Source organism: Caretta caretta, chromosome 7, assembly GCF_965140235.1.
Source record: "Caretta caretta isolate rCarCar2 chromosome 7, rCarCar1.hap1, whole genome shotgun sequence".
Lineage (NCBI taxonomy): Eukaryota > Metazoa > Chordata > Testudines > Cheloniidae > Caretta > Caretta caretta.
Window position 1 is genome coordinate 19,866,185 of NC_134212.1, and position 12,853 is coordinate 19,879,037.

The 12,853-nt window shown below is 42.6% G+C and overlaps 1 protein-coding gene and 1 long non-coding RNA gene across 5 annotated transcripts in view; one reads left to right on the forward strand and one right to left on the reverse strand.

The window, feature by feature from the left end:
* Positions 1–12,853, forward strand: part of LOC125640295 (uncharacterized) — a 95,068-nt gene that overhangs the window by 78,224 nt on the left and 3,991 nt on the right. The window lies entirely within an intron of this gene.
* The window catches only part of FGD5 (FYVE, RhoGEF and PH domain containing 5), a 156,186-nt gene that overhangs the window by 68,686 nt on the left and 74,647 nt on the right, over positions 1–12,853 (reverse strand). For all 4 annotated transcript variants that reach the window (XM_048858707.2, XM_048858710.2, XM_048858706.2 and 1 more), the window contains 2 exons: positions 4,578–4,636; positions 4,433–4,463 (listed from right to left, as the gene is read on the reverse strand). In XM_048858707.2, coding sequence (XP_048714664.1) covers positions 4,433–4,463; positions 4,578–4,636 — 90 coding nt within the window. The remainder of the gene's footprint in view (positions 1–4,432; positions 4,464–4,577; positions 4,637–12,853) is intronic.

The window sequence follows — 12,853 nt, forward strand, 5'->3', positions numbered from 1 at the left end:
GTTCACCTGGTCTGAGTCCTGTAAAGAACATACCCCAGAGAACGGCAAATAACATACCCTTAGAGTAGGGCAAATAACATCTAACCCTCCAGATTATTATCACAACTACCACTCCAACTGATACAGAGTTTCTGAGTTAACACAATGTTTCCACTCTTTCAGCTCAATAGCAGAGTGGGTGTATGGAAATGTCATCATTTTGGCAATCAATCAAACTATTAAAGTCTCTGCAGAAAGGCCAAACAGATTGATGGAAAATGCAGCTCCTGCGGCTGTCTTAAGAAAAGACTTCCCCCCCACCCCCAAAACCAGTCAGGGTGTGGTTTAGTTCTCAGTCTTCATTATTGAGATGTGGATTTGTAAAAGAAGATGAGACATTAAAAATAGCACTTTCAAAAGGTTTTGTTGAGAGAGATGATAATAAACCAGAAATAATAGTTTGTCCAAGCTCAGTTTTCCCGGGGGGCACTCTCAATGCCACTTTTGTTGTGGATAAGGAGCGACTGCTTTTCTTGGGACATTTGTGGGAGTTTGGGGTGCACAATGGGGTATTTGTGCCAGTTTCAGTGATACAATGTGGTACTTACATCAACCTGGGGTGCAAAGAGGAGTAATATTTTGTATTACTCACCCCCAATACTATGCAAATGCACAAAGCGACCTCTTTATTAATTATTATTATTTATTTGTAGTAAAATAGCATCTCAAAGCTCCAATCTGGGGTCAAGGACCCATTGGACTGAGGACAGCACACACATGCAATAAAAAAGACAATCCCTTCTCCAAAGAGCTTACAATTTCAGCATATGATGAGGGGCAATAGGTGGATACAACTAATGAATGGCAGTGAGAGAAGACTCGGTAATAATGACACGATCACATTTAGTATAACAAGCAGCAGTCACAGCATATCAATTGCCTAGCTATTTTTGAGTGCCACTGTGATGCGGTAGCCAGCAAGGGTACCAGTTGCTGCCACGTGTGATGAAGTTTGCTTGTGAGGTAGGCACCTGTGCACTAAGGATAGGAATGAGACCACCAAATTCATTTCACAAGGATCTCCATCTCTGCTAACCTGAGGTGGATTTGAACCAGTGACCAAGAGGTGAAAGTTTTCTGATGAATTCATCCTTCTCATTATGTTATTTCCAAGGAACCATTTATGCCTTATCTCTTCACAAGAAGTGGGATAGTTAATGAATAGAAACAATCAAGATTAATCTGAAAAAACAAACTTGCTGATCATTTTTATGGACAACAGTCCTCCAGAGTCTTTGTGTTCTTTCAGCCACTGTATATTTTTGGGAAGATGGAGGGGTATATTTCCAGAATGGAAACATGATCTAACTAAAGTTGTGCAGGTGGAACCTTATCTTAAAAATGGCGTCTGACTGGGATGAAGAACCTGGAAGGTAGAAATTGTGACTGGTTAGAAGAGGAGTGAACAGCCAATATTAATTGTGGTATTTTCTAATTTTTGAGTGTCTGGCTTTGCAACCTTAATGTTCTTTTAACATTAGTAACATTGTTTTTTGTGTGTGTAATAATATTAAAATGAAATATGGCTAACAAAATAAACCCACTTGAAGCAGAAGCTTCTCAGTACCCCACAGATGAACCCCAGCTGCAAGGTTCAAGACCAAAGTTTGGGGTGGTTTGGATCCTGAGGTTTGGCTCATCAAGGAAATGGAAAGGGTGCAGGGAGAAAGAGCTGTGAAGTATGGATCTGAAGTCCTTCAGAGTTTGGGGTGTTCAAATGCAATGTATTGGCATGGTCCCAACTCTCCTTTTAAATTTAAAATTCTTCCTTTGTTTCCCTGAATTTTTAAAAATTAATGTAATAAAGTGCAAAGGGAAACAACTATGCTGCTTTCTCCAGGAGGGAATGAATGAATGGCAAGGAAGATAATGAAATCCCTAGCTGAAAATTATTTAGTGGAACATTCAGTTATGGACCCAAACACTTACACTGAAAGCAAAACACCAACTGTTCTGCATGAAATTGATGACTAACAAGAACACAGAGAATCACCCAACATAGTAACATAGCTATCACAGGTATTCTTTCCCCGCTCTAATGAGGCTAACCGGCTGATCTAAGCCATATGTCTTAATCATCATGAAAACTGGGCTGATTTCCCTCCTGTCTTAAAACAGCATTTCAATATTGGCTAACAAACCTACAGCTAATGCTACGCAGTTTCTGCAATACACATTGGCTGTGTGGAAACTATACAACTTCCCCCAAGGGATAGCAGTGTGTGGTTTACATTTTGGGGTCAGACCAGGAAAGCCCTCTTTGTTTTCATTCACTTGTACCTTCAAGCCAACTTTGTGGCGCTAAGTAGATAAAATTAGTGTCAAAGCAGAGTTTTCCCGTAACTAGTCTACGAGCTGTAATTTTTATGGGAGTTCTTTCTATTATGGATTACCAGCAGTTTAGGATTTTTTCCAGCTGGAATGGAGTGGTGCATACTCTCTCACATGAATGTTTCTAAGCTAAAACCTTCTAAGCACAGGCATAAAACAAAGGCCCCATCCCCTGGATACAGCTGTCAGCTTGGAAATGAGAGCAAAAAAGACATTTCCTGTTCTTTCCAAATGGTTTTCCCAGGCAGTAAATGCTCTTATAACCTGCACATAATCCCAGAATCAAACACCCTGTAAGATTAGGTGCTATCTAGCTTCCAGTTGAGGTGAACTTTAGCATGATTCCAGTCAGTTTAGCCAATGGGAAGCTTCCCTTTGGGTTACCTCACAGAATTGTTCCCTCCAGATCATGAAGCTCCTCATGGAAGTCCCAGCTGCAGTAGCACGGAGGCTACACACCCACTAGCCATGTCTAGGCAGGGAATTCTATAAAAAAACATGCTACCACCAGTTTGGTTGAACTGGGTTAGTACTGGTGGGAGCGCCCGTGTAGACAAAACTGGCAGCAGGTGCTGTTTTTACCAACTGGTCCAATGCATGAGAGACTCCGCTAACTGGTGAAGTCTCTTTTAATGACTGGCTACCAGTTGGCAGGTTCAGCAATCTCCAGTTTGTTCGCTAAAAAGCAATTGTCTGCAAGGTGTTCATCATGCTGGAGACCGCTGTCCCGCTGCCCAAGCTTGGGTAGGCTTTTCAGCTTTGGGAATTGGCCTGAGAGAGGCACAAGGAGGAGGCAGAAATGCCCTGTTGATTTCCTATTTTCCTTATTTTGTTCTTTGTGAAAGACGCTCCCCACTGTTAAGGATTGGGGAATCTTCCAAGGACACCCCAGTACTATCTTTTGCATTGTCACAGAGTTTATTCCTCAGCAGGGGTGGGTAAGCTCTGTTCTTTCGCTATCCCCTCCCAAACACAGCCATGCAAGACTTTTGGAATGAGATCTAGTAAGCTGTGGCACAGTCTCTAGGGAAGAAATGTGGATTGGGACACTTAGAACTAGTATGGACAAAGCATTAGAAGACCTAGGAAACAGGCCTGCATTGTCCAGGAGATGAACGGAATGATTTATTAGGTCTTTTCTGTACCTAATTTCTATGATTCTGTGAGCAAACCTCAAGCACTGCCCCAGAGGTGAAAATAAGCCAGTCTGATACGGTGTACCAGAAAGAGCCGGTACACAGCTGGTCGTACCGGCAGGAGGCAGCTTCCCCAGGCTGACAATTTAAAAGGGCCCTGGGCCCTGGCAGCGTCTGAAGCCCCTGGCCCTTTAAATCCCCGCTAGAGCCCCACCGCCAGAGCCCCGGGGTAGCAGCGGCAGGCGGGAGCCCTTGGGCTCCGGTGGTGATTTAAAGGGCTCCAGGATTTAAAGGCCCCGCCCCTTCCCCCCGAGGCCCCCCACCTCCCTTGATCAGGACCCCGGCCCTGTGTACCGGTAAGTCCCTTAAGTTACTTTCACCCCTGCACTGCCCACCCAGCCTGCTCTCCACTAGCTGTCTCTGGCTTGGTGTGGGCCTAGCCATGCCCATGGCATGATTGGCTGTACCCCAAACAGAAAGCACAACTTAATGGGAGCAAAATGAATCCACTCAAACAAGTTCACATGGACCCTCTGCAAGTCTTCTTCACCTACACTGCTTTTCCCTAAGATAGAATTCTCATCTCTCTATCTCAATCACGATCTCCTTCTCTGACTCACTCTTCTTCTCTCTTCTACCTATGAAATGTTATTCTCTAAAGAAAAATACTCTCCACAAATAAAAGCCTGGTGAGGTTTGTTGCCCGTAGTTCTTTCTTATGGATGAGAAACTCCAGATTTTTGGCACACACAGAAAGAGTAGTTTATCAGAAGACAGATTTCTTTGCAATGCCTCAGCAAGCACCTCCCCACTGTAAGCCACTCCTAACAGAATTCACCTCAGCCTCTTCAATGCTTTTTCTGTCTCCTAAATTACAGCTAAGTAAGAGGGCAATTAGGTTTCAACAATTAAAATGATTTACTTACCGCACGTAACAGCCGGAGCATCTCCACATATCTGCAGAAAGAGACAGAATTATATTAATTGCCATCAAGCTAGCACTGAATGAATCAGGGTGGAATGTGCAGCTTCATTTAAAAGATAGCAGCCAGATTTTAACAATGAACTCACACTTTCTCCGAAGACACCAGCTCCTGGGCTATGAGGTAAGCTCTGGACTGGCCTTCTTTCTGTTGAAAAGGAAACCACAGGTGTTAAGAAATCTCCCCTCCCCAAACAGAAAACAGGAAGAGCCAGAGAATGCCCGCAATCTGCATGATCCTTGAATTTGAGGCAGGGACTGTCTTTCTATTCTGAGTTCGTACACTGCCTAGCAGAACGGGGTCCTGATCCACAACTGCAGCTCTGCTGCTGCAATAGAAATAAATAAATAACATACAGCCTGAAATGGGGTCATGCTCTCAAGATTCAGGCTGTTGTTTTGGTGGCTATGGACTGACTCCTGACCATAATGATGTCAGAGAGAAAATTCCCATTGATTTCAATAGGGCAAAAATTCATCAGAAAGAAAGGCAGACAGATTCTAACTCTAGAAGGGTAATTTCATGACTGCAGGAGGCGAAGCTCATCAACTTTGTTCAGGCCGCTCATGTGCAAGGAAAAGTGTTTTGTTTTTTAAATAGTTATATTCCAAACTGTTCCTACTCCAGTGCAAGCTAAAGAAGAAAACAAGTTCAAAGGGCTTTATTGCATGCTAAGCACATTTGATGAAATTAAACTGTGATAGATATATCCTGAAAGCAAACAGTGCAGTATTAAAGCAAATAACATCATTTTGAGATCACAGTGGAATGCATTTAAATCGGCAGAGATCTCAGAGGATGCAGAAATCTGCCAAAGAATGCAATGGCAGTGGTTCTTCAAGGCTCAAGAGGCTAATTATGATGCTTTGCTCTGGTTTCATGAATCATTTGTTTTAAATCGATTTACTTATTTAGTCTATTTATTTAGGACATTTTTAACAGGTTTATAAACCATTGCCATATAAATATCAGAGACAAAATGCTAATCATTACAAGAATGAGCTTTTGTTTAGAGAATAATTATATAGTGATATAATCAGCAGATCCCTCTATTTAACAGGTTGTTACCATATTACAGAGTGAGCCTCTTTACCAAGGTAAGAAATGGACAAAGTGTTGAAACCTTTATTGAGAAAGAAATCTTATACTAAAGTAAGTTTGACTTACACAGCAGCGATACTAAAGCAAGGAAGCAGCCTTACAAGAGGCCATACAACATGCCATTTATTCTTAAAAGGCAGGAGGCAGCATCAAGTATATTGTTTAAAGGGACCAGGTGTGTCATTAATTCATTGCTTAAAGAGCCTCCTTTAGAAGGTGTACAATCAAGCAGCCGGGAGATGCTGAGCTGTCGTGCACTAAGCTGGTTATTGTAATTTAGGTGCTTGGTTTGTTAGGGATCATGGTGCAATCATTTAATTCAGCCCCTCAATGAAAAGCATTTGTAGGGCCCCGGACCAAACTCCCAGATTCAAACTCCATCAACCTTGCTAAAGTTTAGAGCACATTCAAGCTTGGCAGTTCATCTCCAGTGTTTAAACACTGTAGTAATAGAAATCTGAACAGTAATTCTCCAAATTCCCCAAGCCTTTTTCGACTCTGGACTAGTAATCTTGTGACATCAGGTTTTTTTTACCCAAAGTTTCTGCTCCTTCCTGCTTCCACTCAGGCTGGTAATAAGAAAGGTTGAAAACAGCTTAGGGAAGATTTAAGCATTCCCTAGAAGTGCTGGAAACTGAAATCCAGAAGCATGATAGCTGGACCATGAAAACCCAGATGCAAAACTGACTGAAATGAAATCAACCAATCTCGTTTCCATGCCCATCATTAATAAATCACAGAAAGAAAATAATCGGAATAAGTAATGAAAAGCAAACTTACATTTTAAAAATTCTTTCAGTTTTAAGGTGCTGTTCCCTACACAAGTAAGGATTTTTTTTAAAAAAAGTAGTGCATTTTATTTTGTCAGTGCCCCTTTAATATAAAAACGTTCAGCAGCAACAAGTGAGTCCTAAAACTGTCTATAACAGAGCGACGCAGGGTTATTCAAAACACGCTGCAAGTAAATCTCTTTTTACTGTACAAATGAGTGAAGGAAAGGTCTGGTCCCTTGAGTCTCTAAAGATCGACCTAATTTCGTAGTGTAGACATACCCAGTGATCATCTAATCATTCATTAGATTCAGTCATCTAATCCATCTCTCTGCCAATACAAGATTGTTCCCTACGGTCTGTTACCTAGGGCTTTATTGATTCTTGTTTAAATGGTCCAAAGAGGGGTGCTTCTCCTACTTTTCTTTGGGACACTGTTCTACTGCCATAGGACAGATGGTAGTATAGGCATTTTTCCCTGAAAGTCATCTTTTCCCTTTGTTAATTTCATTCCACTATTTGCAGTATACTCCTTGTACTACACTATCTATTTGTGTTTACACTTTACAATCATTTCTAAAGGGTTACCCTGTTTCTCTCTTCTTGTCACCAGTGATGATACATGGCATACACTACTGTCGGCACACAGGAGCTATCACGTGTCGCTGGTCAGCATCAGGATATTCTGAGCTCTTTTTCTTCCCCACCCTTTTGACTTGCAGACATAAATCAATTGAATGGCAATTTTATTTCTGGATTACCAAACCTAATACTGGCCAGTTTGCACGTCCTCTTTTGACAGGCTTGGCCAAGAAGCGAAGTATATTTCACCATTGGTGTGGGCCCACTCGCCTTTCATGTATACAGATTGTCACGGTCTGTAATTCTACTTGTGATTAATATGTCTTAGTTGAGAGACAAAACACTGGGACCCCTGGTGTCACATGACCAGTCTAGGGTGAGTTTTGAGACAGTGTCTCTAGGCGTTGCCCGTCTTGTGTTATTTAATTACTGTTTGCTTAACCAGGAAATGAACTCTGAGATTGACGACAGTGTCAGGAGACGGACTTCTGGGAATAGCGGGAGGCAGGGGGTGCGGGTCCTTCAACTATCAACCTTCTAAAACAAAGCCCAAGTGATTATTAAAACATGACTGAGCTACCACATTTGTAGTGATCTTTACTGTGTGCTCTTCAGCCCAGCAGTAAGCACTTTTGTACGCTTCCTCCCCAGGCTGCTGCTTCAGTAGCTGTGTACTCCAATCCCTGCTGTTTGTCTGTACTCAGCAGATGGAAGCGATGGATCTAGACAGAGGATTCTGGCTCTGTGCCTAACTGAGTCTTGTTGTCTTTATTAGCCTTATCTGTCCCACAATCTAAAATATATGCTATAGACAAGCAAAATGGCCCCTCAGATTGCCTGCCCTCAACAGTCAATGGAGTTTTCATCTGCTAATGAAGCTGCTTCTATATCAGGTATAACTTCCTGACAGTGAGATCTCTTACTTTGGGGAATGGTCTCTTGAGGGATGTGGTGGAAGCCTCATTGCTAGTTCATTTAAAACTGGACTGAACAGAGCACTGGAGAATATGCTGGGGAGCACTGACTAGACAAAGTACTCTAAAGGCCTTTTCCATCTCTAAATACTGTGAACTCTTACTGGTCTGGGGAGGGCCATGGAGTGCCCTGTTAGTTAAGCACATGATTTCCATGCTGCTTCCAACTCCCATGGGCCTAGGGGAATAAAATCAGACTCTCTGGATTTGAACCATCTCTTGAGAGATAGTGCAAAGCAGGAAATGTAATCATCAAGCTGTCTTGCACGTTTTCCTAAACAACACTCATATCTAACGCCTACCCAAAGAATATGCTTTTGTGACTCTTCCAAAATTGCACCCAAATAGTGAGCCACAATATTCCTCATTCAATGGCAGTCTTTAGTTTGTATATCAAACACTGTGCTCTAACTATCATATATGAATACTAACAGCTGATTGCAAGTCACTTGACATAACCTATTCCTGTTCATGAATGGCATAATAGACAGCAGGGGCAGATGATGTGCCTCAAATTACCAGAAACATCTAATTAACACAGAGAGACTCGTATTAGGATAAAGAATCCGCAGATTAATTGGTTACACACTCTGCATGGTGGGATATCAACCTGAAACTTAGGGCCCAGTCTTCTTCCAGAACAGTCAATGGAAGCAGGATGGGAACCTAAAACTCGAATGGCCCTGATTTTGCAAGCCTTTGGCATACAGAGCTCCCACTGACTTCAGTAAGACACAGAGCTTTGTGTAACTGAGAGCTCACTGTACCAGACTTGGGAATGTTGAGTTTGCTCAGCCTAGTCGTTGTCCTTCATTTAGAAAAGTATAAAGCCTCATCAGTGGATTATTTCTTAAAGATTGAAGGTCTTGCTGGACAGGAAAAAGACTACTTGACCCACAAAGCAGCTAGTTTTGGTGTATCTCTATCCCATCTCCCTGCTCTGTTAGTGCTTCAGTGCCTTGTTCTAAGAACTCCTCGACCTCCTTGCATTTCTCATCTCAGTCTCCAAGCTCTCAAGGATTACAACAGCATGGTCTGGTCACAGGGGAATGATGATGACCTGGATATTCTCCACATGACCCATTTTCAATTCATGGCACCCTAGTGCCCTGATTTGGTTCACAAAGCAGCTCCAGAGGAATGTCCTCCTGACTGAGAATCAAGGTCTCACAATATGAAATGGGAAAAAGATAAAATGAAATAATAAAAAGGATTAAATGAAAGAGAAAGAAAAAGAAAAGAAAAATAGATATTGTACTATAACAAAACCATGGCCACCTAGAACAACACATTTGTCACTATGCTATATACCATGGCCACCCAGATCTTCACAGCAACAAAATATACAGTATTCAGATTACATCCTGCTCCAAAAGCATAGGCCTTGAACCAATGGGAACTCTCCTATTAGCTGTTAGCAGTGTAGGTTTTATGGCACACAGTTCAGCAATTCTGATTCCATCCTGAGGAGCGCAGTGGTGTGTGCACACACATGGCCATAAACACACACAACATGATTCATTACAATATTAAGAAAACTAAAATCAACTTCTTTCTTCAGGCATGGACTGTCAAGTGTTAATGCTTTTGAACATACTCTAACACAATTACTATATTTATTACCTCAAATAAAAATAACAACACATACCATACGTAGCTGCTTTAATCAAGGATCTCAAACTGCTTTTACAAAGATTAATGAACTGTGCCTCACAATCCCCACATGATGTGGCTAAGCATTTTACAGACGGGAAAACTAAGGCACAGAGAAGCTATGTGACTTGCCCAAGGTCAGTTTCTGTCTCTAAGCAAACTCTAGCAAACAGCTTGATTCACAATTTGTGTAGAACTTCACATCAAAGCTCTAATGGCCTTCAGTAGACCAGTAAAAGGAGGGTGGCAAGAGTGCTGGAGAGGTAGACCTTGCCTGCTGAGATTGGAGACTCCAATGGGGGTTGCCAACCCTCCAGGATCGTCTGGGAGTCCCCCAGGAATTAAAGATTAATCTTTAATTAAAGATTATGCCATGTGATGAAACCTCCAGGAATACCAAACTTGGCAACCCTAACTGTGTCCTCTCTTGACATTCTCTACATTGTTATTTTCTCTTTCGCTGCTCTCAGAGTGCAATTAGCTTGATTGAGACAATGTGTGCTCAGGTGGCATCACATAGATAAAGACAGGAAAAGTCACAGACAGCCTGGCTAAAAACAGCAATTTTCTGCCTTTGATGGAATAGACATGTATTATTGATATTATTTCATTGTCTTTGAGGGAGCTGAATAAAATGATGAATAATGAGGAAACAAAGGCCAGTTGCTGATGCTCAGCATTGCAGGCTATCAAAAGCCCATACACATCAGGAGCCCATGAATGCTTCACAATATAGCTGCACTTTCACGGGGTCTTAACATGCTTATGGCACATGGAGTGTATGGTTTATTGCTCACATCCTCCCATCCCATCGTGTTACTCTTGGTGGGGGTGGGGTGGTAGGGTCTTTGCTTTCCAGCGACCATGCTTCCTGTTTTCCTGCAGGATAACCTCTTTCCAGGTAGTCGTAAACTAAACTTGATGATTAAAGTCCTGTTTCAGAGGAGACAGTTATTGTTAGGAGAGTCTCAGCTGCCTGCTTACAAGACAGACAAACTAGGAATGGGCCAAACCAAAGGTTACCAGTGTTGTGGAAAAGGTCTAGAGATCAGATCAGTGGTGGCCAATCAGTTCTTCCACTTTTGCAGACTAAGGTCTAGATCTCCATGGAGTGCACAAGCAGGGAGCGCAAGACTGTGGCACTCATGTACAGGGGCGAGCAGAGGTCACGTGTGAGCCCAGCTGAGGTTAAGTGCTAGGCTAAGTGCTCTGCACTGAGCGGTCTTAGGTCTCATGTCCCTTCTGCATCTACTTCCTTAATATCCAGGGTTCAGGGTAAAAAAAAGGATGAGGGTGGGGCTGGGGTGAGCAGAGTATGAGCATGTCTGAGGAGAAAGCCGGGGCTGGGGGGAAGGGGGCAGGGAAGGTACCATTCTTAGCATGCTGATACAGCACTTAAGCATCCTGACAGGCTTCACTGCTCCAGTTAGACAGCAGTGGCATGGCAGAGACAAAGCAGTAAACTCACTGAGGCAGGACGGGGTTGTCCCTCCAGAGCATCGCATTTGACTTTGTATTTATGTACTCTGCACCTGTGCTGGGCAATACCAAGCCTAAGACAGCAACTGGACCAGTCAATACCCATTGCCTACCACTCATCTGCATGCTTAACATGTCACTTGCCCAAGTGCTACTGCATAGCATAGAGCTGGACAGCTGATCACACATTTCATACATGACACAAGGATAGGGAGATTCAAGTAGCTTGAAGTTCTCAGTGCTCCAAGAAACAGAGGAGTAATAATAATGCTTTGTGTTTCATCAGAGGCAGCGTGGTATAGTGCATAAAACTAGGAGTCAGGAAAGCTAGGTTTCATTCTTAACTGTGCCACCGGCCGGCTGCATATCTCTAGCCAAGTTGCTTTGTCCCTCTGCTTCCCCTCCTACAATTTGTCTGTCTAACTGCTTTAGATTATAAACTCTTTGTGGCAGGGACTGTGCATCTGTACCACACCTAGCACAATGCTGCTGTCAGAATGATCAGAGGACTTTAAAGGGATTTATAAATATTAAATAACCCTCCTAACACCTCTATAATATAGGTTTATTCTTATTATTAATTTTATAGATAGATAAACTAAGGCACTGAAATAGCAGGGGGCCTTGTTCGAGGATTCATAATGAATTAGTGACACAGTTGGAGATGGAACCCAGGAGAGTCAACTTCCAATGGCTTGCTCTCGGGGCTAGATTGCAACCTGTCCTGGGGAATCTGTTCAATTATACAAGGCCAAATGTGGCCCATTAAGAGCTGTCTAAATGTGTCACTTCCTTAAGGGGCACAAATCCATTGCTCCCAAGTACAGCTTATGTTTGGGTTTTGAGGGTGTGGGTGTGTTTCAGTGTATGAAAGTTAAAGGTTTGCAAAACAGAGTGATTAATTGAGCCTGGAAACCGACCCCACCCAGTGGAAAGATAAGGAACAGCAAAGGCAATTTGACAGGCAGTAATAGTGAGATGGTTGCTGCCTTGGTCTTTGCAAAACCTTTGTATTCTAGCCTGATATTTCCTTCATTGCACACAACACAGGTCTCCTCTGTGTGCTGTGATGGTTCACTGCCTTCCCTGTCCCACTGCTGCCTTACATTCCTGGCACCTCAGAGAGGGTCATGGTAGTTTATCTTCAACGCTGCCCTCAGGATCAAATAATTTACTAAACTCCTTTATTAAGTCTCCACTACACCAAGGTATCCACTAGCATTACACAAAGGTAAGTTACCTGTATTGGGTGACCACTTCTCCAGCATGACCAGTATTGGATCCACATATAACAGCACTCTGTCCAAGGTGAGCAGCTAAAATGATCTGGGATGTCTACGGCCATAAGACACAGCCTGATTCTACTCTCATTTACACCATTTGTACACAGCTGTAGGCTTCAGTGGAGTGCCTCTTGATTTCCCTCAGTGTGAGGAAATAAACTCTGCATTTAAAATATGGCTTTATTTGTATTACACTAAAAGCACTTGATGCTTTATAAACAATCACATTATTGCAGGATCAAACTAGTCTAATTGAATCTTTCCTGGGAATCCCTTCAACTCTTCATGTCAAACACCCAGCCATGTTTATTAACAGACCCTTCTTCCCTGAGTGGTGTTTTAATGTACGATTCACTGTATACCACCCTTGAGTATAACAGGAACACTGAAATAGCTGATGCTGATGCAATATTCCCTAGTGAGCTGATATTTACCCTGTTACTACTGTACCCTTCCAAAGCCACCATTGTATAGAAGGTTGGCTCCTTATCAGCAATGGTGCAACTTGTCAGTCTGAGTCTA